General features: G+C 41.0%; 1 protein-coding gene across 25 annotated transcripts in view; it reads left to right on the forward strand.

The window, feature by feature from the left end:
- The window catches only part of RBFOX1 (RNA binding fox-1 homolog 1), a 1,139,646-nt gene that overhangs the window by 530,123 nt on the left and 584,035 nt on the right, over positions 1 to 25,488 (forward strand). The window contains exon 1 of one of the 25 annotated variants that reach the window (XM_064390374.1): positions 16,580 to 16,915. The exons of 22 other annotated variants lie outside the window; for them this stretch is intronic. In XM_064390374.1, the coding sequence (XP_064246444.1) occupies positions 16,871 to 16,915 (45 nt within the window). In that variant the 5' untranslated portion in view covers positions 16,580 to 16,870. Of the gene's footprint in view, positions 1 to 16,579; positions 16,916 to 25,488 lie in introns of those variants that run through there. 2 more of the 25 variants (XM_064390381.1, XM_064390389.1) reach the window with 2 other exon arrangements.

Below are 25,488 nucleotides of genomic sequence, written 5' to 3' on the forward strand. Positions count from 1 at the left end.
GTATGATACATTAGAACCAGTCAGAGGTGCAGAATTTTTCTGAATAATAGAATTCCTGCTTTAGTCTAGACTTATTTTAATTTTTATTGTGATAGTGCCATTTGAAAAGAACAGTCTTTTGAGTGACTTCTGTCAAATTTAAAATCAGTAATTTAAACAAAAGCAAAATACCTTTTAAAGAGATAAATACACTTAGAATCCCTTTAGAAGTGTGTGGTACACTGCACACAGAAGCTTTAGCTTCAGCATTTGTCCAACATGAACAAATTTCTTCCAGCATGAGCTTGTCTTTAACTGAGATGGAAAGTCAGTATCATTCTTTTTGTCTCTAAATGCTTTATTAAAAGTATATATTTTGTGTGAGCCTTTGCACCTCCAGAGACTTTTCTTCCCTAGATGAATTGAAATGGTCTGCACATGGATATAGAAGCTATTATTTTCCCAGCAGGATGTTAAACTGCTCATCAACTCTTGCAGAGCCAAAACACTTAGGAAAACCATGCAGGTGAAGGAGCTGCGGCTCTAATAACCATGGGTCAGCACTTCATCTCCAGCCAGGAAACTTTCCCCCCTCCAAAGAAGCTTTGCTCCCAAGACCTGGACACTTTACACTGCAGAGAACTGTTTTACTGGGGGCTGGAAATCATCAAACAAGGCTTCACTTTTTTTGCTGGAGCAGACACAGATTCTGCCAGTATCCTAAACCTGCTCCCCAGGTAGGAACTGCCTGCTAATGCTGCTTTCTGGCCTTATTTTGCCAGTTAATACCACCCCTGCAGCCCCCCACTCTGACTTAGACCCATTAGTGTGATTGGAAAGGCAGAAAGAGGAAATCAGGTCTGTCAATATGAAAATACATTTCTCAGCGTCAAGGGGGCTTTCCTAAACTGGTTAACCACTTGTGCCAGGAGTTATCCATAACTGTGGATTACATTGAGAAAACCTGATAATTCATATTTCTTCTTTCTATTTTTATGTGGGATTTTTTTGTGGTTTGTTTGTTTGTTTGTTTTTCCTCACCTGTATAAACATGTAACAATGCCTGCTATGAAAACTACAATGATTTTAAACTAATAGGATTGAAGAAAATGAAAACTGGGTTAGAATAACCCCAAAGAAATAGCACTGAATGTTTGGGCAGGGACTTTTCATGGGGACGTGTACTGATAGGCAAAGGGGACTGGCTTTAAACTGAAGGAGGTTTAGATTGGAAATTGGGAAAGAATTGTTCCCTGTGAGGGTGGGCAGGCCCTGGCACAGGTGCCCAGAGCAGCTGTGGCTGCCCCTGGATCCCTGGCAGTGTCCAAAGCCAGGCTGGATGGGGCTTGGAGCACCCTGGGACTGTGGAAAGGTGGGGTGGAAGAAGATGAGTTTTAAGGTCCCTTTTGACCCAAGGCATTCTATGGTTCTAGGAATATTTTATATTTATCACTTAAATAATCTGTATTATATGATATTTCAACAGCCTGTTAAGCTGAGCTGTGGAAACCCACGTTAGCCTTTATAGTCATGAAGCACCTTGGCTGTGGGTTGTGTTCATCCCTTTTTGCTGACCTGGATTTTCTCCACCTTGCTATTTGCTCCTCTGTTTGCAGTAATGGTTGTCAAGTGATTCGCCATCCTCCCAGCTGACTGTGCTGCTTACAACTCCCATGGACAGGGAATGTTTCCCTAGCACTTCTCTTTGCATAAAATAGTAGTTGTCAGCTTTCTAATTTCATTTCTATTCATGGGGGTGCCAACAAAAAAGAGAAATGGCTACAAACCCCCTCTTCTCCAGATTATAAAGCAGTAAGTGAGGCTGTTAAGGGCAAGATTTCTCTTACATGTGGCTTATTTCAGACTTAAATGCTTTCAATAACTGTTTTTTTTTTTTTTCTCAGTGTCTGAATCTATCCTCTTCTGAACATATTTGACTAGATATGCCAAGTTCTATGTTTTTCTGGGAATACAAGATGCCCTATGCTATTAATCTTTTTACAGCAATGATCGACTCAAATGGTTTGTGGGAAAAGGAAGAAAAACATATTTAGTAAAGATCTCTGGTAGAGTTAATTTGTCTCCCTGTGGCTCTGAGATGTGCAATTCAGATTTCTGCATGCTGTGGACACCCTTGTCAATGTATTGATGAAGGCTTGTGGGAATACAGCAGTTTAAAATAATGTTTTAAAGCAGAAATTCCAAAGTACTTCATATGTTCTTTTTGCTCTCAGCAGCTGTACAATACAGCAAAACTGAAGAATATTTTATTTATGTTTTTAAACAATAGATGAATTTTCAGAATGCTCATTAAAATGGGAAATACTAAATGATGAAAGGTTTTCTTTAATGGAAAGTAAAAATGTCATGACATCACCAGAATATATTGGAGACCAGGAAGCAGAGCAGCTCTTGCCCAGAATGCTGATGAGCTGTGCTGCTCAGCCTTTTTCCTGCAGGAAAGAAGAATGTATTTTCTCTTTCTGTTGTATGTTGTTATATATTTATACACAGAAGTGTATAATGCAAAAGAAGTTATTTCATCAGTAATGTCCAAGAACTGCACACCAGGCTGGGAGCAGCTGAAATTTGTTCATTAAAAGTTCATGGTCTGTTGACCTTTTCTCGTTCAAGCCTTGTATTGAGTCCACTCCTTATCTCTGCTGTGCATGGCAGATTGTTTAGCATATTTCTTGTGTAGAGAGTGACTTTGAGTGCCACAAGGACCTCACTTGGCACTTGCAGGCATAAGCAGAATGTGTTTGGAAATGTTGCTGTGCTCTCTAGTGGATAATTTAGTTATAAGTGCCTAAGAAATTAGTATCAACAACAGTTACCAATTTATATTTCACTTAACAGAAAGACCTTCAGCAGAAGGGCTCTGCTGAAGTGCAGGGCTGTGTCTGCAGGGAACACTCACAGGTTTTACTGCACACATTTCATTTCTGATATATTTAGGGGGAGTCCACATTCTGTAGAAGCTTTTTTTAAAGACTGATTTTCAATGTGCAGGCAGCAAGAGGGTTTTATTTGCCAGCCTACCTCGGATCATGGGAGATAGATGAGCTTATTCCACATCCTGTTCTTCCAGCAACCCGTGGCTGGCCCCCAGGCACCCAGCTGTCAGTGTTTGAGGCACACCTTACCCCTCAGATTCTGGGGTTCCACAGCCAGGAGCAGTGTGTGCCTGCTCTTGACCTGTGATGCTGCTTCTGCTGCTAAGACTCTTTCCTGGATCAGTCAGTGAGCTTGCATTTGGCTTTCCTATCCCCATTCTTGTTTCCTTTAGTCTGTTCAAATCTTTGCACTCTGGTTTGTGTTCTTCAGTCTTCAGGCAATTATTTTCCAACCCTATTCTTTCCAGCCCAACAACCATCTCTGGTGGCATCCTGCAGAGTTCCCAGATAGTTCAGTGGTGATTTACACTGTCACTGAGGCTGGCATTCCAATTGTCCTCTCCTTCCCTTGGCCTGTCAGTCATTCTGCATTGAAGGCCTGCCATTTCTGCTTATCTGAGTCATTTCCAGATGTATTAAATTTATTGAGCTTATTATTGTTTGAAGATTTATATACTAGAATTGGCAGAAATAAAAATGTCCTTCCTGGGAAAACTTGACTTCTGGTGCTCTACATGGCAGATTGGCTTCTTTGAGATGGGCCCAGAACTGTGAATGAAGATGCCTGGAATGGTAAATCATTGTTCTAATGACCAAATAATTGGAGCAGGAGATTTGAATCAAATGACATCCTGTCCCATTTCACAAGAAAAATAATTTGGTCTGATTCTTCATTGAACTTGTGTTGTCATGTTCAGCACTGAAAAGCTGTGCAAACTTTTCCTCATGTTTCAATGGATGTTTCCACAGAATTCCTAAAATCTGCTCGCAGTTGCACCTGTCTGCATTTCTGCCTCTGTGTGCAGCTGCTTGGGGAGTAGTTCAGTTGTTACCGAGTTGTGCCCAGGCAAGTGATTCCATATCTCCTTGGATATGGTAAAAATTATCCCATTTTGTGTAATTTTATTAGTCTTTATCAGTATATGGTATAAGACTCACCCAGAGAATTAAATCTTGCTGTATTCTCAACAGCTCTCCAAGTCTGGATTTGGAGTAGATTTAGACTCATTTCAAAATCTTGATGGAAAGATGTTTCCCTCCATCCACATGCCAGCCTCTCACTGTTCCAGGTGATTCAGTTGTGACTGTTCAGGTACCTTTTTTCAGTCTTCTGTTTGTAAATATGAAAACAAATTGAATAGGAAATAGGAACGAGAATCTAGAAACAAGTTTTCCCTTTAGCGGTGTTTTTCTCCTCCTTGGTTTTGGCATTTAGATAAGATTTAATTTAGTTTCAGGTTTCATGCCAGATTTCAAGGTAATGATGAGTTTTAATTTTACATTTGTTGTTCCATGCTCTCATAGTAACAGTATGAATTCTACAATTTCAATAAATGCTGCATAACTCCACAGGTTAGAAAACCGAGTTTATTTGCTTGGGGTGATGTGTAGTTATAAAAATGTAAACAAATATGGAATATTTTATTCTCTTGAAATATTGGTAAGTTCTAAGGATGTAGATTGGAGCAACCATTTGAAAATCTTAGAAGGGCTGTGTTGGGAAATCTGCAGAGTAGGTGTGACACTTGGAAGGCAATTGTATCATGAGGAGCAGCTGAAGTCACTGTGTGAAGTTGGCATGAAATAATAAAACTGCCAGAGCAGAGGTGATGTGATGCTCACTCACTTCTCTAGGTGTGGAAATTAATAAAAATAGGAGACTCTTTAAGTGGTGTTCCAAAAGTCACCCTACTCAGAGTTCAATTAGTGAAATCACCTAAACCCCACAGCTCTTAGAATAATACAAAAAAGACTTAATGATGTGTGAGAATTCACAATAATGCAGAAAATTTTCTTTTCTGTTGTAAATGAAACCTTGCTCTTCCCATGCTATTAAAAGGTGATGGCACTTTATTGTTCAAAGCCCTGGCAGTCAGAGCCTTCCAGCCTGCTGTAAACAACTGATCTCAACAACTTCTCCACAAAATATTCCTGACCATTGTACCTGGCATTGTAACTCAAAAAACATCTCTGGTGCTTTTCTATTTTCCAAATAATCGCAATCAGGTTGTGCTGTACTTGCTTGTCTGTTAAGGATATTAAATATATGTGTATAAAAATATATACAATGTTTATTCAGTGCAGCAAATGTTCTGATGAGCATCACTGGGGCTTGGAGGTAATTTGGATCACTTGTTTTTCATGGCTTCTCTGTATCATTGATGAAATAATGGTGAACTGTGTTTCCTTTAAAAGTCTCAGCTAATGTATCATTTTGGGAACATTTCTATGATTTTTATACATAGAAATATAAAAATATAGATATATCACAAATATATATATCTAAAATTATGACCTCCTAAATATTTTTGTTCTTTCTTTTGAACTTTCCACTAGAATGAGACATGACATACTGAAGATTTGAGTAATGTTTTATTGCAATGCAGTAAAAAGTTGACTTGTGGTTTTATTATTACTGTAATTTTCATTCAAAATTTTATATCCACAAATTATTTTTTTCAGTTTAAGTCAATGTGGAATATGTTGCCCGACTTGTGTCCTGAATTTTCTCTCTTTCTCTTATGTGCTGTTCAGAGTATGAATGTAATTTTGTTTCCCAGGTAAAATTAACATTTAAAAGTGTTTTACAGCCTTTTAGTTTATCTTCTGAATGGGGGCATTGAGGTTTTTCCTGAAGAGAAGAGAGGGCAGCAAAGGCTGTGAAATTTTATGAACCTCTGGGAGTGGTGGCAGTTGGTAGGAACAATAATTCTAAAATCAGGAAGGGAAACCCACTGATACTGGAATGGAATAGTAGTGCTGACTTTTTGGGCGCTTTCAAAAAGAAGCCTGATCTCTCTGAAAAAGCATGTTTGGTGGAAATTGGTGCCTGGAGCAGAGACATAGGCACAATATTATGGTGAAAGTGGATCTCCTTGTTTCCTCATTTGGAATCTGGAGTTTCCCTTAGTGCCAGCTCTAGCTCTGTGTGCTGCGCTGCGTCTTTGTTCAGCATCAGGCTGAAGAGCTCAGTGTGCAAAAAAGGAGCTTTCATTTTCTGCCACTGAGAGTGGGCAGCAGGGCTCGTGGCCTCGGTGGCCCAGCTTGTCCCTGAGAAACCTGACTTTGCATTTCTGCCACAGCCACACCTCCGTGTGCCCCAGCATCAGTCCTGGGAGGTGTTGGCAGCTGGCTGAGCGCTGAGCTCCAGCTGCTGCCAAAACACATCTGCCCAGCCTTGTTCCATGTGGGCCAGCTCTGTGTCCAGGAGAGTCTGCCAGCCCTCAAAATATCTGGTCTGTTTTCCCATACTGTCTGCATTTTAAGAAGTTCATGCTGATATAGATCCCTCACAGCCATAGTAGAAACAGGTGATCCCCCAGCAGAGAGTGATTGGCATCTGACTCCATTGACTCAGAATGCTGAACAATTGCTTTATTAAACTATACCATATTACATTAATACTCTACTAAATTATATACTAAAGAATACTAAAGAAAACCCCATAACTGTCTCCAGACAGCCAGGACACAGCTTCGCCCCAGTAGGCCAATTAATATAAACAACCATCACCAGAATCCGATTTACCAAATCCCTTCAGGTAAACAATCTTCATAACATACTCCACATGTGCAAAAACAACAGAAGCAGAGAATAGAGATAAGAATTGTTTTTTCTTTCCCTGAGGTTCCTGGCTTTGATTCCCAGGAAATATCCTTGGGAAGTTGTGCCTGCTGCTCTCTCTGAAGACAACTGTGGCTACGACAGCCACATTTCTGGTGCCCAGTTTCCAAGTTCTGTTAAATGGAATTGTTGCAGATAACCAGGTGTGAGCGCCAAAAAAATCACCTTATAGTCATAGAAATGTATTTGATCCATACTTCAGTTATTCCTGAATTTCTGTGCACCCCATCCCTTTGAGCCACCAAAAATATCTACTATACCCAGGCACAGGGAGTTATGAAGCAGCAGAATACAGAGTCCTCTTCCTTTTCCTGCTTTTCCATCCTGAAATGTGTTTCTCCCCCTACGATCCCATGCAAGGCAGAAAGGGGCTGTCCATCTAAGTTTTACTTCACTCTCTTGTGAGGGACAGTGGCATGCACGTGTTTTGAGATTCCTGACATTGGTACAGAGAAATGAGAAGGGAAATATCTGATGAACTTGTTTTCCTTGCCTCTCATGAACAATGTGTGACAACTTTGAGAAATCATGTTCAAAGGAGTCATTATGGTGCCATTTGAATTAGTGAAATAAAAGTAAAGACTTCTTATTTTCTAACAGCTTATTTTCCCAGTGGTTGTCCAATAATAACCAGCACTTCAGTCACAGGGTCAGGGAGTTCACATGTCATTAGCACACTCTGAAAGCCTGTAATGTCTTTTTGATTTATTTATTTTTTGATTTATTCATTTTCTTGCTCTACAGTTTGGGGTGGCACCCTTGCAGTCCTGAAGCAGGGAATGCCAGAGTGCTTTGCAGCTTTGGCAATCCACTGTGCATCCAACAAGGAGAATTCTTTGAGAAATGGCACCGAGAATGTTGTTGCTATTGTGATTATTGAAATTATCCCACAAGTTTTGTGCTTTTTGATGGATACAAATTAGTCTTGTGATGGGTAAGCCTTGGAAATGGGTAATTCTGAGTTAGAGAAAATATTTTGAGTTTTTACTTACCAAGATCTGCTGTTGCTTTGTGATCAGTTGTGCTTTGGGAGCATTAAAGCATTGGAATGAAAATTCTGCTTACTAAACCGTAACAAAAAATTTGTTCCACTTTGAGATTACTTTTTTTTAAATGAAAACCCAAATGAAAAGTGCTCAGAGTATTTACACTTGAAGTGACCTCAGCACAATTCGCAGTTGTTCGGCAGGAGAAAAAAATCTCCAAGTTCTGATGTTCTAATTTATCTTTGAAAAGATTCCACAAGACAAATAAAACCACTTATATTCATTTTTCTCCCTAGCCTGCTTCCATTACTCAGTAGTGAACAAGACATAAAGGTGATCTGAGCCTGAGAGTTTAACCAGAAATAAAATACAGGAATGTATCCTGGCCCTCACACTTGGGTTGTATTTTCCTTTAGAAAATTCTTTCATATGCTTGTGGGATATCAGAGATAATGATGTGTTGAGTAGGGGCAATGAAACGAGACTCTCAGTCAATAAATTTGCTCAAAATGCAAGCAAGTGAAATAATCTATTGTCTGGTGGAACTGTTCTATGCAGGTACATAGTTCAAATCATTTCAAAGCGTAGGCTCTAACAGAAACTGTTGGGTTGGAGTATAGGACACCAGAAATTAAATGTCATTTATGTTTCTATGCAGGAATTTAGGACAGGGAGAAGAATTTAATTGAACTGAAAATTTTACTCTGAATCTTATCCTAAATTTACTTTATCTTACCCTATTAATGCTGAATTCATTCTTGGAGAAGATTTCTATTTAGAACCAAAAGTAACCAAAAAGCATTTTTAGCAGCAGAATGAACTTCCATGAGAATTTTTAAACCTGGTAATGCTTTTTTTTAATAGTTCAAAAGAGAAGATAATTTATTTTTTTTCATTGTGAACTTCCCATTACATATTGGGCTGTTTGCTATAATAGCCCATGTTGATGTAGTCAGTGTAGTCCAACAGGTCCTGGATATTTCAGCTAAAACCTCATGACAAATGGTGTCTTTCTTAAAGAAGACTTAAATGACTCAGATTTTTTTAATATATATTTGAATGTATTCCTCATTCACAATATTGGGAGTAGCCTCTTCATAGTGGCATTTGCTTAAAATTTTTGAGTCAGGACCAGAAACCTTCTGTTGCCTTAGTGGTTTATCCATTTTCTAGACTCTTTTGCTGCTGTTTTGCATGCAAATCCTGTGCTGTCTGCAAGCTGGGCCATGGATGGGTTTTATACACAGGTCATTAAAGAACTTGCCTGTGCATCTCCAGATTTATTAAGTGACTTGGAGTGCCACTCTATCAAGCCATTGTATCCAATTAGTATTTCTCTCCCTTACAGAAGGATTTCTTGAAAAATATTAGCAGTTTATGAAATTATATCTGCAATTATATAGGCTTTTGGGTAATAACAAGAATATTTTCATTTTTCAGTACATTTTATTATGCTTTGTTATGAACTGTTTACAGCAGTTCTCGCTGGCAGGGAAGAGGAGAGGGAGGGCAAATGGAGCTGAGTGTGGAGTAAAACCAAGGGAAATCTCATATTAAAGATTCACCAGTGAATCTTTACAGAGTTTATGCAAATCCAGTGGGTATTTTGTGAAAGTGTTAATGAGTGTCACATCCTGATTACTGCAGATTTCCCCTTGCATTTCCAACCATACCAAATCCAATTGGAACTGCTAAAATTAACACCATGAGTTCACAACATTTTGTCAGAAAAACGTGTGAAATTTGTTTTTAAAATATTGTGCACTCATTATTCTTGGAAACGTCTTATGTGGATGTTGACATAAACTATCCTGTGTGCATTCCTTGATGGATGATAAACTTAGCGTTGGCCTTCCTAAATCCTTCTAAAGGACTGTCTCTTTCTGAGCTGTGTTTTGCTTCTCACTGTAAAGCAAACCCTATAATTAACTGCCCTGGCACTGAGGATCCTGTTGGGAATGTGCTTGTTTACCAACAGCTACCGGGAGCAGCCCTTTTTGCCAAGCACATGAATCCCAGAATGGTTTGGGTTGGAAGGGACCTTCAAGCCCATCCAGTGCCACCCCTGCCATGGCAGGGACACCTTCCACTGTCCCAGGCTGCTCCAAGCCCTGCCCAGCCTGGCCTTGGGCACTGCCAGGGATGCAGGGGCAGCCACAGCTGCTCTGGGCACCTGTGCCAGGGCCTGCCCACAGTCAGTAAAGGATTTCTTCCTGATGGACATGCTGGTCCTTTTGTTGTGTGTGAAGTGGAGCCTGTGATGTGTGAGGTGACTTCAGACTCATTGCTTTAGTTAATCTCAAAAATTGAAAGGAAAATAATTACATTAAAAAACCCCTAACATTTTGTTCTCCTTTACTGAAGAGTGATTGTCAGGGCTTTCAGCACTCCAGCCAGCTCACTTCCCTGTTTCCCTATTCTCTTTTCATTTTGCTGTGTGGCCCATCTCTCCTCTGAACCTTTCTCTCTCAGCTATTGCTGGGTTTGAAGTTTTGAGGCAATTTCATGTCCCTTTTGCTCTCTTTTGACTCAGCTTGGCAAACACATCCCGTCTTCACAACTAGGCCAAGAGAGCCTTTGCAAGTCATGAGAACAACTTAAATCCAGAAACATTTAGGGGGAAGGAGATTTTCCTACCGGCACTCCAGGACTGGTCACTGGTGGGATGGATGAGGATGTGACACCAGGCAGTTGGGCATGGATCTTTTATTTCTCTGCCAGCCTGTTAATACAACCCAGAGTGCTGTGTTTGTGACTAGCCTCGATCACAATGAGATCACATTGAGCCTGTTCATTTCCAGATACGTAGTGGCATCGTTCATTTGCACATTAAAGGGAACTTTGCTGCAAGAAGACAAATTCCAGGCTACAAAAGCTCTGTGATTATTGTAATGCTAATCTGTATTCAATCCCATGTATGTGTCGCATCTTGAATACTTTAAAAAATTAATTAGTCAACTGTGTTGTGCCACAGATGAGCAGGAGCAAGGGGCTGCTTGCATCCACAAGCTGTGACATTCTCTGTGCCAGCAGGACTTTAAAGGAGAGAAGGTCCCCAAGAATTGAGCTGGAGGTGGTCCCAACCTCTGCCTGCTACCTGATAGTGCAGAAAGTGGTGGCATTTTTGTTCCTGTGTTATATTAAGTGATCAAAATATGTTTCAATTATCTCAAATAACAATCCCCATGCTGCTTTATATCCTGTATTTATGAAGATATTTAAATCTTTGCATTCATTTTAGTAGGAAGTAAACATCATGCCTCTAAAGCTAGTGACAAAAGTCTCATTGGTGTGTTCTGCAATCTGGAGAGCAACTGCAATGGAAAATAGGTGGAGTAAAAATAAATACAGCCGCAAAATAAAGATTTGTTATTAACTAACAATAAAAAATAGGCAGTTAGCCATTTTCTCAACAGAATTCTACCTCCATCCATCTCACAGAACTTCCCAGGAGCATTTCTTTACCTAATTTCTGGGCCAAAAATCTTCTAGAAATCTTGAAACTTTGTCATTCTCTTTTCTTTGATCAGATCACTGTGGGTAGGAGCAGGCACAGGTCAGACTCACTCATGGGGTTGTGATCACTCTGTTTTACCGAGGGGGCAAAGGCAGAGTGAAAAGTCTCAGTTCTGACTCCTCTGGGGCTCTGTGCCTCTAGGGATGGCTGGGGAGCCTTGGTGCTCCCTCAGTGCCTTCCAGCTGTGGTCCTGGGGCTGGGCAATGGTTTATATTGAATTTACCTGAGGTTCTGAGCAGCACTCAGGGCCCTGCTCAGTGCCATAGGCTGCACTTTGTCATTTGGAGGTGTTACCTTGCACCATTTGATCTCCAAGGGGAAGCACTTCCAGGTTTTTCAGGTATTTTCCATTGTGTTTTGACATTTCCTCATGCTGGTGTGGTGAGCACTGTCACATCTGTGTTTTCCTGGTCATGGGGCTCTGTAGACAAATTAACCTTTTGCAGTTTTATTGAGGAAACAATTTGCATTAATACTGTGGGAAGGAAAAAAGGATTTTATGGATTTTATCCAGAGTGAAGCAGTTAGACAGGCTGCAACGCTGGGGAGCACAGGAAGGACAAATTTTAACTGGTGGAGAAGCTGCTGCAAAAGTTTGGAGTGAGACCCAAACACCTTTGACAAGCACCCAAAGGACCCAGTGCACTTCAGGTCCAGGATTTTCTGAGCAAAGTCCTGCCTGAATTTATGGTGGCACATGCAAAGGATGTGTGGAATTGGAAGACATTTTGAATTCACAACATAATAAAAAGCTGCGTTTTCTAATTATTAAGCAAAAACATTAAATTTGTTTGGGGAAAACACCTAAATGCAGATCCAGACAACCTCTGAAGGATTTATAGAGTGAGATATTAAAGCCCATATTGCAGCCTTAACTAGTAATCCTTGTTCCTGTGGAAATGCTGTCTGCTTTAGGAATGCAAATTCCTGTGACTACTTTAGCATTTCAACAGGGCTGTGAATATGTATAAGCACAGAAGGAATTATTTGCTTGAAGACTTTTCAGAGATCTGTTTCTTCTTCATGTTAGTAGATGTGTTGTTACCTTATGTTTCACATTAAACTTTGCAACAAGCTCAAAAAAAGTCAACAGTGTTGAAAGTGAATGCTGCTGGTAAAGTCTGGTGCCTTCCTTACTTTTGACAAAAATACAGATACAGATTTTTTTCTTTGATTTGATGCTTCTTCTAAAAATTTGCTTTATTTTAGGGCTTTGGATAAGTAGTTATTTTTTGAACTTGACCTCCTAAGCAGCAGTGGCTGTGCAAAAAATCCCTATCCTGTGGAATATGCGTTTCTGCTCTTTACAGGGGGGTAAGTGCAGCCATGACTGGTTATTTTTGTAGCAGTTTTCATAGCATTTCTGCAGGAAACTTCTTTTGTGGCAATGTTTGAAGTAACATTTATTAGAACAGCACTATTTTAGTTGTATAAAAATTATATTTTAAAAATACGTAAAATTATAAAATAAAATTATATTAATAAAAAGGAATAAAAATAAAATTGTATTATATTGATGGCGTTTGATTTCTTGTTTCTGAATGAAATTAGGCATGACTTTTTGGACAAAATATAGAAAATAAAATTTTCATTTAATATGCTGCAAACTTTTGTATTTAGCATGGCAGTAAGAATGTGAAAGTACCTTTGGAAACTTGCAATGTTTAAGCTACCTCATTTCTAAACTGTTCCAACTGCATGAATGGCAGAAACAGAACTAGAATCTTCAAGAGAGATTGGTGACATCAGTAACAAATACACCTTGGGAAAAGGCAACCTCAGCTCTCAATGCAAAATGCAGCAATTCAGATTGGTATAATCACATTTACAAATTCTTAATGGGGCTGCTTGTGAGCAATTGGCTAAAGAGAAGCACTGACATTTTGAATATACGCAAAAATGATTTCTGAAAACACTTAGTATTTTGTGTCACTGCTTTTTTGGAACATCTCTTACATAAGTCCAATGCTAAACCCAATTATTTTTGTGTACTTTTGTAATTAGCTTCTCTGTGCTCTTAGCAGCGTTGTGGATGCTTGCAGGATCCAACCCCTGGAGAACATTTTAAAATTCTGCTTGGTAGAGAAAGAACCTTTTGTTTTCTGATTGTATTTCTTTTGCTAGTTCAGGTTTAAAATCCTTATCATTTAGATTCTCTATAAAGGATACTATTTAGCCTGAATTAACATCATACATCCTCAGATGTAGATTTCCTTGGGCTCCAGTTGCTCTGTTGGGTCTGTGGCATCTGATGGATGCTGGATTTTTTAACATATTGGTTGTCTGGCTCAAAGTTGCACATGGAAACCACGAACCCTTTTGAAATAAACTGCAGCACGTTTGTGATAAATCACAGGATGCTTTTCCTTCTGAATATGCTTCATTAGCTTCCCTTGTGTGGTGCTGCTCATTAGGTGCTGTAGGAAGAAACCATTCCAGCAGGAATCCATCAGGCATGGAGAGCCCCCGTGTGTTGGACATGGACATGCCTTAAAGACTAAACCACATTTCAGTGCCCTGTTTAACTGTAGCAAAAACACTTTACAAACTGGACAGGTGCAGAATAAGCTTCTGCTTGAGATGCTACTTGTGAATTTTAGCAGTATTCACTTTCCTTCAGTGGTTATGTTGGTTTTTAATAGTTCCCACAGTGCAGAAACTTAGTTCAGGAAATTATGGCAAAGTCAGTTACCCACTGAAGACACTGAGTTGGAAGCTTTCTAGGATGACATGTGCACCTTTGCATCAGTTAAAAAAAAAAAAACTCCAGCTGCACCATTCACTAAAAGGCACTTATTTTACAGTTAGTTGCTGTGGCCTGCTTCTCTGTGATTTTCTTTACCAATTGCAAAATTCAGAAGAAAAGCACTCCCTTTTTTAAGGATAAAAAGATGTAAGGGATGACAAACAACTAAATTCATTTAGAATTTTTGGTGTGCCATGGGACATAATGTGATGGTTCTTGTCGGTAGTATTCAATGAGTACATTGAAAATACTTACTTAAAGATAAGTAAAAAAGATAGAAATCTGGGGTTACTGAAATCTCAACAGCCACTGCCACCACAGTAATATTTCAGTTATGTAATGTTTGTCCCTGCAAGTGTGATGGGAAGGACAGAGGTTCAGGAGGTGCCTTGCCCATGGCAGGAAATGTGTGTGTGAGGAGGTCACAGTGAGGATCCCCAGCAGATGAGCCACAGCAAGGCCCTGCTGTGATTCCCCCTCAGCTTTTGCTCATCCCACAGGGCACTAACTCTGGGTCAGGGTGTGGCTCCCGTGGGCCTGGTTCACCCACAGCTGCTGGAGATTCCCTGCTGTAAAACAAGGGCATCCCAACTGAGCTTCTGCAACCTCCCTGCAGTGATTCAAGGACAGCCCTGGCATCGCTGGGCCATGAGAGATTCCAGACCTTTCATCTCCAGTTTGGCTGGGAGGTGGAAGAACCACCTTTAGGGATTTCAGACATTTCATCGCCAGCTCAGCTGGGAGCTGGAAGAACCACGTTTACCCACCCCTGAGAGAAAGTGCTGGAAAGGAATGTGTAATGTGCATGTGCATGGATTTTTGTTCAAGGTTACTATTTCTATAGACTGAAACATAAATTTACAATGACCTTTTTTAAGTTGGACATAGGAATTCAGACCATTATTTTGATCATTGTCACAACTTTGTGAGTGCTGCAGCTCCTCCTGCAGCAGTGTTTGCTTTGCCAGTGCTTCCCCCGTCTCTCTTATTTTTTTGCTAATGAGATAATTAGTTGGTTCAAACTCTTTTTTCATGATTTGAATAAAGCATGGGGATCTCTGAAGAATAGCACTGAGAACCACATGTAGCATGTGCCAGAATTGCAGGCCCTCTGATAGAAGGCCCATACGTGCTGCAAAGGCTCAAAACAACAGGCCAGAGGTAATGGAGATGTTCTCTGACTGCTTTGACTCTAAATGGCCTTGCCCTGGACTGCCTGGCTGTGTAAATTAGCAGTGCTAACTGCTGCTGGTGGCATTTTTAATGGAACTGAGCTTAATGATAGGAATATATGGTAAAAATCAGATTTAAATAACAGAACTAATAAGCCAACCCATAGTATTCTGCTGATTGTAAGTGGTAGAAGATGGTATTTTAGTAATCCCTGTATTTTACTTCACCCATGTTTAGACACACAGGGTGATTTAATTGGAATTTCTAACATTTCAGTGCTTTAATGTTCTGAAACATATTAGCTCTGCCTTAGCACTTAGTGTTTATTCAATCTCAGAGCACTGTAGGGTCATTAATCCTTCAAGCCCTCCTGAGAAGTCAGAGATGGGAGACACTGGAAGTCATATTATTCTAATTTTACAAGTGGGAAAACTGAAGTGATGAATAATGTGGTCAAGGCCACACAGTGAGGCAGTGTGAGCTCTGAGATGTTCTGGCTATTAAGCCCAGTGGTCAGGCCAACCCTTGCAACATTCTCTTTTTAAATTATACACTTTATTGTGATTAAGGTGCCTTAATGGTCCCAGAGTCTGTCTAGGTAGAAAGTTTAATAAGTTGGGCACGGCTACAATAAAAACTTCCAAACAAGGAAAACATTATGAAATTACAGCCTGAATTTAATATTATTTTCTATATGTTAAGTTTTCACAGAACGTAATTAAACCTTGTCTCTCCTATTCTGCCAGAAAGCATTTGTATTTACAATAAGAACATTATTGATATCAAGTTATTTTCCAAGGATCAGATTGTTCTTGATTTTGATTGGAGAACAATGATGAACATTGAAAGATGTCTTAATAAACTTTTAGGGGTTTTTTGAGAAATAGTGGATCTGTGGTATGAAAATTCATTTTTCAGAATTAGAAAGGTCCTCTGAGCAGCCTCTTGAGAATTTTTCAATGGAGTACAAGTGGTTGTTTGCAGATTGTAACTTCAATTGCATAAATAGATGTACTTTGAAATAGCAGCTTATTTGGTAGGGCATAAGCAGTGCTTTTCGTGTAGTGAAAGGGATCAGTTTTTAATGTTTATCTGAAACTTTTCTTCTCCGCAAATGGGTTAATTGCTGCCATCTCTTGTGCAAGATTTTGAGGTTTTGTTTCAGTTCCAGCCAGTCTATGTCTTAGAAATTACATCGTCTGCAATATTATTCTAAAAGAAATTCAGAATTTCGCAAGAGATTAATTACCATTTAATCCAAACACTAATCATTTCGTATATATAAGATTGATCCTGGTAGTGAACCCCTGCAAACTTTAGCACCACGTCCAATATTTTAATAAGCAGCTAGTATTTAGCCCCTCCATTAAGCCAGTCCATAAATGAATTATTGAGTGCGATCTGCTCTCCCGTGCCCACCTTCCTTTCCCACAAGGCTGTGGTTTTTAGCTAAGCCGGCGTGGAGCTGCTCTTATCTCCGAATAAAACAGAGCGGCTCCGCCGAGCGCGGCGGGGAAGGCAGAGGCGGCCGAGGGCTCTCGGCACCGGGAGCGCCGCAGATGGGAACTCCGGAACGCTGTCCCGCGGCTCCGGCAGCGCCGCGGCTGTAGCGGCAGCACCGGCAGCGCTCCCCCGCCCCGCCCGGACCTGCCTCGGGGCCGCTGGATGCTGCGGGGCCGGCCGGGGCCGCCCGGCTCCTCCCGCCGCCGCGCCGGCATCGCCGCCGACCATGAAACCCTGGCAGCTGCTCGCGGGCGTGGGAGATGCCCTGCAGGTAAGGCAGCGGCAGCTCCGGAGCGATCCCGGCCGGGCGAGGGCGGGATCCATCCTGTGCCTGCGCCGGGAGGGGCCGGGGACACAAGGCATGGGGGCTGCGGGGCCGGGCTGCATCGGCGGGGACTTCCCCACCTCGGGGGGACAGGGCAGGGGGATCCGGCCAGGTGAGGGGTGCGGGGATGCCGGCCAGGTGAGAGGGATGCCGGCCAGGTGAGGGGTCCAGGGATGCCGGCCAGGTGAGAGGGATGCCGGCCAGGTGAGGGGTCCAGGGATGCCGGCCAGGTGAGGGGGATGCAGGTCAGGTGAGGGGCGCGGAGCTGCCGGCCAGGTGAAGGGGTGCAGGGATGTGGATCATGTGAGAAGAGAAGATGCGGTGATGCCGACCGGCTGAAGAGATTTGGGGCTGCGGGCCAGGTAAGGGGGTGCGGGGTTTGTTGCTGCCGGCCGGGTGAAGGGATGCGCGCTGTGTGCCGGCTCCGGGGCTGATCCGGGTGTGTGCTGTACAAACTCAGTGTTTCTCCGGCTGTGAGCGCTCCTCGGCGAGATGCCGAGAGAAAACAACGTGCGGGAGGGATTATCCATCCTCCCTCCGTGTTTGGCTGAAGTTTATGTGAACTTCATCCTCAGAAAGCTGCTTGGCTTTCTGTGGACGGAATATGTATTAGCATTTATATGAAAGAGAGCAGGAGTCTCATTAGAAGGAATTTGGCAGGTGGATTATTGCCTGGTGATTGTTATTGCAGGCAGGTTACAGGATTCCTGACCAACCTGGGTGCATGTTTAACTTTAGGGTCCCTGTGTGTCACTAGCATAATATACTGGTCTTAGAAAACACAATTTATGAGTATTTGGAGGTTTTATTACTGTACTTGTTAAAATGCATGGGATGTAACAGCAGCAGCATTTTGTTAATAAATACAATTTAAACACACAGGTAATTTTGGCTAATAATCCATTTATATGTATTTGCACTGAAAAAAAGCAGGAACAGGGTATAAAAGACTAGGATTTAAAAATGCCTATCAGTTTCCAGCTGGATATAATTGCAAAGTAATTTAAATACTTTGAATGACTTTAGCAATATTCTTCCTTTAAAAAAACCCACACGCTTCTAAGTGTGCAAAAAAATGTTGAGGGGAGTGGGGAAGGTGGATTTCTCTAGCTTTAAAGAAAAAAAAAAAAGACTCTCATGAAGACTCCTAATAGGGATATAATATTTCTGAAAGGCTTGCTGTCACATGGAGGAGACTCTGGCACAGCCCAGTAGTGGGATGCTGGGCTCTGCAGTTCATACACCATAAAATCACATTGCTTCCAGTGCTGTAAATTAAATTCCACCTCAGGTACTTGATTTTGATTTAGGAATTTAGTAAGATCCGAAACAGCCTTTGTATTTGTCACTTCTGTAGGAAATTAGGTTGTAATACAGAAGTAATTAGGATTTATGTGTTACATAGAAACTCTACATTTTTTTCCTTAAAAATTACTTAGAAAAATCAGTTTACATGCAGTACATGGGTTCCATGTGTATTTCTAAAATGACGCAACAGATAGGTATAAAGTTTGAATGTCTTGATATTCTGACCATACATTGTAGCTTTTTTCTTAGGTGTTTAATGTTCCCGTTGTTGATCTGGTTCATGAACATGCAAGTAAGGTTGAAGAGAGAGCAAAACTCCTACTCAATGAACAGTGTTCCCTTGTCTACAGCAGGAGCAGTAGTGCTGTGGAGAATTTTTAGTTTTTCAGATTTGAATCATTTAACGAAAAAAAAAAAGTGGTCTTTGGGGTTTTATCCTTTACAGGGGTTTTTCTGTGAGTGCCTGGCTAGTGTCTGTCAATCATCAGCTTTACTTCCTTTAGACCTATGGATCTAGGAGGGGGTTGATTATCCCTTTGGGAGCTCTCCCTCCCAAAGCAGTACATTTTCTGGCCTTTCAGATGCTCTGAACACACAGTAGCTCCCATTGCCATTGCCTGCTCTGGAAGCTGAGGATGGGAAGTTCCAATTAATCAGTGTCTCTCCACATCCAGCGCCCTGATACCTGGAGGAGTGTCAGCACCGTTCATTGCACCCCTTTCCAGGCACAGTTTTAGAAAGTTTGAGATTTGTGTTCTTGCCTATTCCCACTTAAATATTTGAAATCAGAATAACTTAACAATGGATGGACGAAGCAACTTCAAGGTGTTACCTTCAGCCTTTCCAACTTCAAACCACTTACTTCAGTAGCATCATTGCCATGGAATTGTTCACATTTATTCTTTTTGTAGTAGAAGTTTCACATAGGATCTCAGTTTTGCTCATACACCAGAAAACTTTTCCAGGAACAAGTAATACATTTATAGTTCAAGTGATCAACTTGGTGGCATTTGAAATGCTAGAAAAGGTCTAGAGAAATGTTCTCAATAATAATATTGGAAGTTTGGGCTTTTCGTTTTGTAAGGAAAAATATTGCAATTAAATTTTAAATTCATTTTATGAAGATAAATATATTAGAAGTGTTACCTGAAGAAGCATCAACTTAAAGAGGAGAAGGGAGAGAAATGTGGTCAACTCATTTGACAGCTTATAAGTTATTGTGGTGGTAATTGTGAAAAAGTAAACTGGGGAAAATACATAGGGAATTTCAGCTGTAGAAAGTATCTTGTCTGAAGTTTACTTCATATTTTAGTTTAAGCAAGCAATGTATATTTTTTAACTCCTTGGTAAAAATCAAGTTACTAAAGTCAAGCTTTCAGTTTACTTGAGTGATAGGGATTTTGGAATTTTTGTTGGAAGGGTTGTGTCACAGGATTGTACCTTTCTAGAGTTTAGAGATGGGAACAAAGACTTCAGAGGGCCTCAATTCTTTCAGAGAGTTTTTCAGTGTTTTGGGGGTTTTATATATATTTCAAGATTGCAACATAATTTATAGCATCTCCTAGGAGCTAAGCATAACTTTTGAAATGTGTCAACTTTATTTGAGGATAAAGCTTTGAAACTATTACTGTGCCATAAACAGGTATATGTCCAATCTAGGTGAAAATCAGCTTAGCAGTGTTATCTGCCTTTAATTCCTGTTGTCTTGGAATGTGTTACAAAGGAAGGGAATGTGCTCTCCTGAGCTGAGCTGAGAGGAGATCAGGAATTCAGGAATACACTGATCTCCAGCTGCTGGCTGTGCCCAGGGATGCCCTTTGGAACACAAGAGGTGCCACAAGTGCACAGTCAGCAGATGGAGGAGAAACACGGGCTTGTCCTTTCAAAGGGTGCATCACAAATACGTTTTATTTAAAATCCAGATGCTGTGGGACTGCATTTGGGTGAGATAACAGACAATGGAAATAAATAAATGTGTCAATGCCAAAACTCTCTTCTGGTGGCAATTCCTTCTAAATTTATCATGTCAGCCATGGAGTCCTCTGTCTGTAGGAATAAGTCTTTTCCATTTTTTTTAATTTTTATTTTCTTTGCAAGGTATCCAGTGGAGATGCTAAGAAACGTGGCAAAGTCGCTGTCTTCAGTGGCTTTGTGCACTCTCTACTTTTTCCTTAGCTGAACTTCAGTTTGGACAGTGTGGGAACGTGTTTGCTTTGTGGGGTTGGAGTTGGGTGCAAGCATTTCTGCTTTCTGTTTGTCCTCACCATGCCTGTTGCTCTTTTCATTTCTCTTACCCCTGCTAAATTGCAGAGGCTGTGATTCCCTTCATTGTCTTTGAAAATGAACACAGTATGGCGTCCTTCACCAGGTTGCAATCAGAGACTTTTGTGGGTTTTTTTGTTCTGTAGTTAATTACAGATTTCATGCACAGCAATGAGGCTTCTGCAGAGCGAAATTTCACTGATGGTCAGGAATATTTCAAAAATTGCTTTCGTCTCACAGGAGTGGAGACACGCAAACTTTTTCTATTAAAACGGAGAAACTGCTTGAGTCAGCAGTAACATCCAGATTCAGCAAAACTAGGTTATGAATCCGAGCAATTAAACATGACAAAGAGCCCAGTTTTACTGCCTGGACTTAATATCCTTTCAGTATTTTTTCTGAGACATAAAAACTTCAAAATGTTCCTTTGTGTCAGGTGTTGACAAAAACAAGGTATACCTCCCTACCCCACAAACTCTTGAAAATCCCCTTGCTTTACTTTCTCACCCACAGTTTTAAGTAGTTTTTTTCTCAGGAGAAGGAAAAACTATTTTCCTCTGTTTTGGATACCTGGAGTTTGGCAGCTATTCATTAATTACCTGCATTTTGGTAGAGATAATTAAAAACTGGTTAAATATTTAGAAATTATTGAAAGAAGCTTTTTTTAATCAATATTTAATATGTATGAAATATAGGGTTTTGCTAATGATGATTAGAAATCCCATCAGCATTTTCATGTGGAAGACGAGAGGATCTGTTTTGTTGTTGTGTTTTTGGGTTTTTTCCCCTGTTTTTATGTATTTGATGTTTAGAAATTGTAAGCAGGTTTCCTCTCTGGTAATTACTGCAAATTTAACTGGGAAGAGGAGGGGAGTGACATAAGCAGATGTAAATCATGGCACTGATGATTAATGGCCCAACTTGAACTTGATCAGAATTTCAGCAAAGATTTTCTGTTCACTGCTCCTGTGGTGGAGATTGATGGGAAATCCTGAGAACAACCTCCCACACTTTGTACATGTGAATTATTCTGCTTCTGCTGTGCTCTCCCTGGACAGGTGTTTATGTCTTTTTTAACTTAAATGTTCTCCTTGCTAAGGTTGACCTTTCTGATTCCGTGACTAGTAGGAATCCAGGGATGATGTTTGATCGTTTTTCCAGATAAATGAGTTGTAGCTTACACGAGGACTTGTTTCTGACTGCTAATTAACCTGACTCTAATGGCTTCTTTAACTGTAAAAACCTCCTACAGCCAAGTGAGAGGCACACATGGCACTGAGAACTTGCACTATTACCTGACGCTCCTAAGAAAACCAGCATAATTTTGGGAATTTAAAGCTGAGCCTCAGTATCTTTGGAGAACTGAAGCAAGTCTCCTAAGAGACTTAGATCATAATATAACATTAAGATCAGGCCCTGCTGGAGCATCCTGGGCTGTTTTATGTGAATTTTATGTTTCCATGTCAGCATGAAGTGTTCACCCTTCTCCAGTTGCTCTGCCTTTCTGCCAGGACATGTCCTTGGGCTGCACTCCTGAGGACAGCAGCTCACCTGCTGGCTTCTCATGGCCAGCTTTGCAATGTGTGATAGCAGCAGCTTGTGTGTACAAGAGCAAGAGATGCATTTTGTAGAAGAATAGATCTGCTGTCACCTGTGCTTGCAGGGAAGGTTTGGTATTTGGCTGTGACACACAGTAATCTCAAACCATTCATTTGGGTTTTTTTTTCTTGGAATATTATGCAGGAGTAATGAAAATGAATATCATCTCATGCTCTCATTTGAATGCTTCAGCCATTTTCAAAACAAGTGTTTATTGATGAGGTCTGGATGATGAACAGTCATGGGATGTCCTGGTTTTCCACCTTGCTGGTTAAGCCAGCACCACTCGAGGCTGTAATCCTGCACTAATCCTCACAGTTACCAGGAAAAGCAGGATACCACTGCTGTGCCAGGGAGCAAAATCATCTTAGAACCAGATCTCATTTCAAATGGCATTTCATTCCAGTCGTGAGGCTTTCCCAGTGCCAGCAGAATCAAAAATCCAATCGTGGCAGGCTGAACTTTGTACCAACAGAGAGGCTGTGGGAAGCAACTTAATTTCATTTTGACTTTCATATTTGAAAGCTTGAGCCTTTTTTTCTTATCCTTGCTCATTCTTTGAGACACAACAGGAAGAAAGAATTTACTAAAGAGAAATATTAAGAATTGGCATTGGGTATTTTACTATATTTTTTTTACTTCCAATTATATTTTCAAGATGTCACAGTCTCTTAAACAAGTTTCTATGGTTTTATGAGAACTGGTGAATCAAATTGAGCACAGTCATGTGACTGCTTAGCAGAAGTTCTGTTTGCCCAGTTTTAATCTCAAGAGTAGAAGGATTTAGCAGCTCCCTGTAGTAGCTGTGGCTCACTGATTGCACCCCTTCTGAGTGCAGGGACTTCAGGGTGGTCTTTAGAGCTGGAACCCAGGGTCAGGGGAGATCTCTGTGATAAGTGTTCCAGCCTGGGGGTTATCAATGAAATGAGGCTTTAAAAGGAGGGTGCAGGGGGTGCTGATATCTTTGGCAGCACTACTGATGCCTTGTGCAGGCTGCCCTAGAACAGAGGCTGGACAGAGCTAAAGAATAAAGCAGGGGTTGATTAAAAGGCCTCAAAGGATCCACTTTGGGCAGCACAAGAGCCCAGCCAGGGTTGCACCCAAGATGAACCAAAATGGTCACAAAATGGACAACTGGTCACAGGGTCTCTCACTGTGATCAGTTCTGCTCCATTTGCATCTTGGAGCTCATTGTCCAATTCCAGCTTTAGCCCATGCAGTCCCATCCTGCTTGTTTTTCACTCCCCAGCTCACAATGTTTGTGCTCTTGGGCCTGAGATTTGGGTCATTTGTCCTTGGTCCCCAGCTAGAGGAGGAATTGTTTTGTCTCCCAACTCTGTGCAGAGAGCTCACCATCCCCTCACATGAAGCCCAGACCCCATAATAAAGCAGCACAGCATCTGAAAAATATAAAATCTACACCTGAGGCATCACTACAGGGACTGAGCTCCTGTGCAATCCTGCAAGTCCTGTAGGAGGAGAAACTGCACTGGCCAGGTCCTGCTCTAAGTAACAGATGCAGATTTTTAAGAAGAGTTAAGTGCAAAGAGCAAACATCAGCACTGCTGTATGGCTGTTATGAGCTCTTCCTGCAGCAGCCATGAGCTACTGGGCAATGAAAAATAAAGCTCAGGCCTGTTTGTATGTTAGCATTTCTTCTAATTAATAGAAGCATCGTGTCTGTATGTGAGTGTTTCACTAATTAATGATTGCATTCCTGGCCTGGGCAGGGCATTCTGCAGAGGGGAGGCACTGTGGCAGTTCTGCTTTCATTCATTTTTGCCCCACACATCACTGAGGAAGCAAAGAACAAAACTCCATCCTGGTGTTACAGTGAGGCATTTATGTGAAAAAAATCCTTTTATTCTAGCTTGCAATAAAATTATAAAAATGTATAATTTTTTCACACGTAAAATTTTTTGGTCACTTTAAAGGCTTCATCCTAAATATTGGTGGATTTTTAAAAACAGTGATGCACAGGACACTCTTCCATGTTATAGAGTCCCTATCCCCTGCAAGGAGTCAAGTGTCACTGATGATCGACATCCTGGTAATCTTTCAAGCTGTCAGGAAGGGAAGGTCCCTTCCCTCCTCAGACCACCTGTTCCAGTGCTAAGAAGTCTTTACTGTCGTGAAAAATATTTTTTTGCTAGACAAATAAAAATTTCCCATGCTGCAGATGACCTCAGTGTTTCATCTTCTCAGGGAACCTGAAGAAAAAAAAATTTCCCTGCTCCTTGTGTCTTTTATAACAGAGGCTCTGATTGAGACCTGAGGTTTCTGTCCCAGGCATTTTAATTTCTGTATTTTGCTTCAACCTTTCCTAGTTATCATTTAGATTAAAAATCTTCATTTTGCATCTAAGACATTCTTTTAGAACATTTTGCATTTAAATAGAAACATTGCATTTAAATAGTTTACATCGGAAGACAGATACTGGCCATGATTTATAGTCAGGATTATAAAATCATTGTTATTAGATGTCAGACATTTGAGGCTGTAGCTCTCACAGCTGACTTGAGATCTCTAAGCTGCCTATTGGGCTTTTTTGCAACAGAGGTTATGAGGTTTTTTATTTTGCCAAAGTCTGCTAGAAAGTTTTATTACTCTTTCAAATTTATAGAAGCGTGGATATGTGTGTGTGATCAACTGTCTCATAAAAAGATAAAAGTTATAAACTTCTGCTGATACATTCAAGACTTGATTAGCTCTGCCTGCTCTTGGTTCACATCCTTTCTCTGGATGAATTTCTCTGAATTATTGCTCTGTACATTTATCCTGTCAGTTTAACCTCACGGGACAAGTGTGGGGAGAGAGGAAGTGCAAGGCAAGGATTCAGAAGACGAGTGCTGGGTGGAGGAAGGGCTGTGAGGTGAAGCTTCAGACTCTGCCTGAGCAGTCCAGCCCCTCTGCACTGCAGGGAGGTGAATCCAGGAGGATCTGAAGGACTGTCCTTGGATAAGCTCCGTCCTTCCAGCCTGTGCTACCCCAGGATCCAGTGGTGTCACACAGCAGCTGAGAGCAGTGGGTCATTCCAGCCCCGCAGAACTGAGGGTGAAGCACAACTGGGGTAAAATGGGAAAAGCTTCTGCAGTTCTGAAACACATCTATGGAAAATGATGTGAATCTAGTCCATGAATTTGTAGTAAACCTTTTTTTTGTGGTTTTTTTTTTTTTTTGTAATTAGCAGCTAAATGACTAATATTATAAAATAATGGTGTGTGAGTCACTGCTGGTGCACAGCTTGACTTTGGCTGTGCTGTAGAACAAGAGAAGTGGAGGTTACAATCTCCAACTAATCATGCACTGAGTGTATGACTCAGGTAGATTATCTTGTGCCTTCTCAGGAG

This window comes from Passer domesticus, chromosome 15, assembly GCF_036417665.1.
Source record: "Passer domesticus isolate bPasDom1 chromosome 15, bPasDom1.hap1, whole genome shotgun sequence".
Taxonomy (NCBI): Eukaryota; Metazoa; Chordata; class Aves; order Passeriformes; family Passeridae; genus Passer; species Passer domesticus.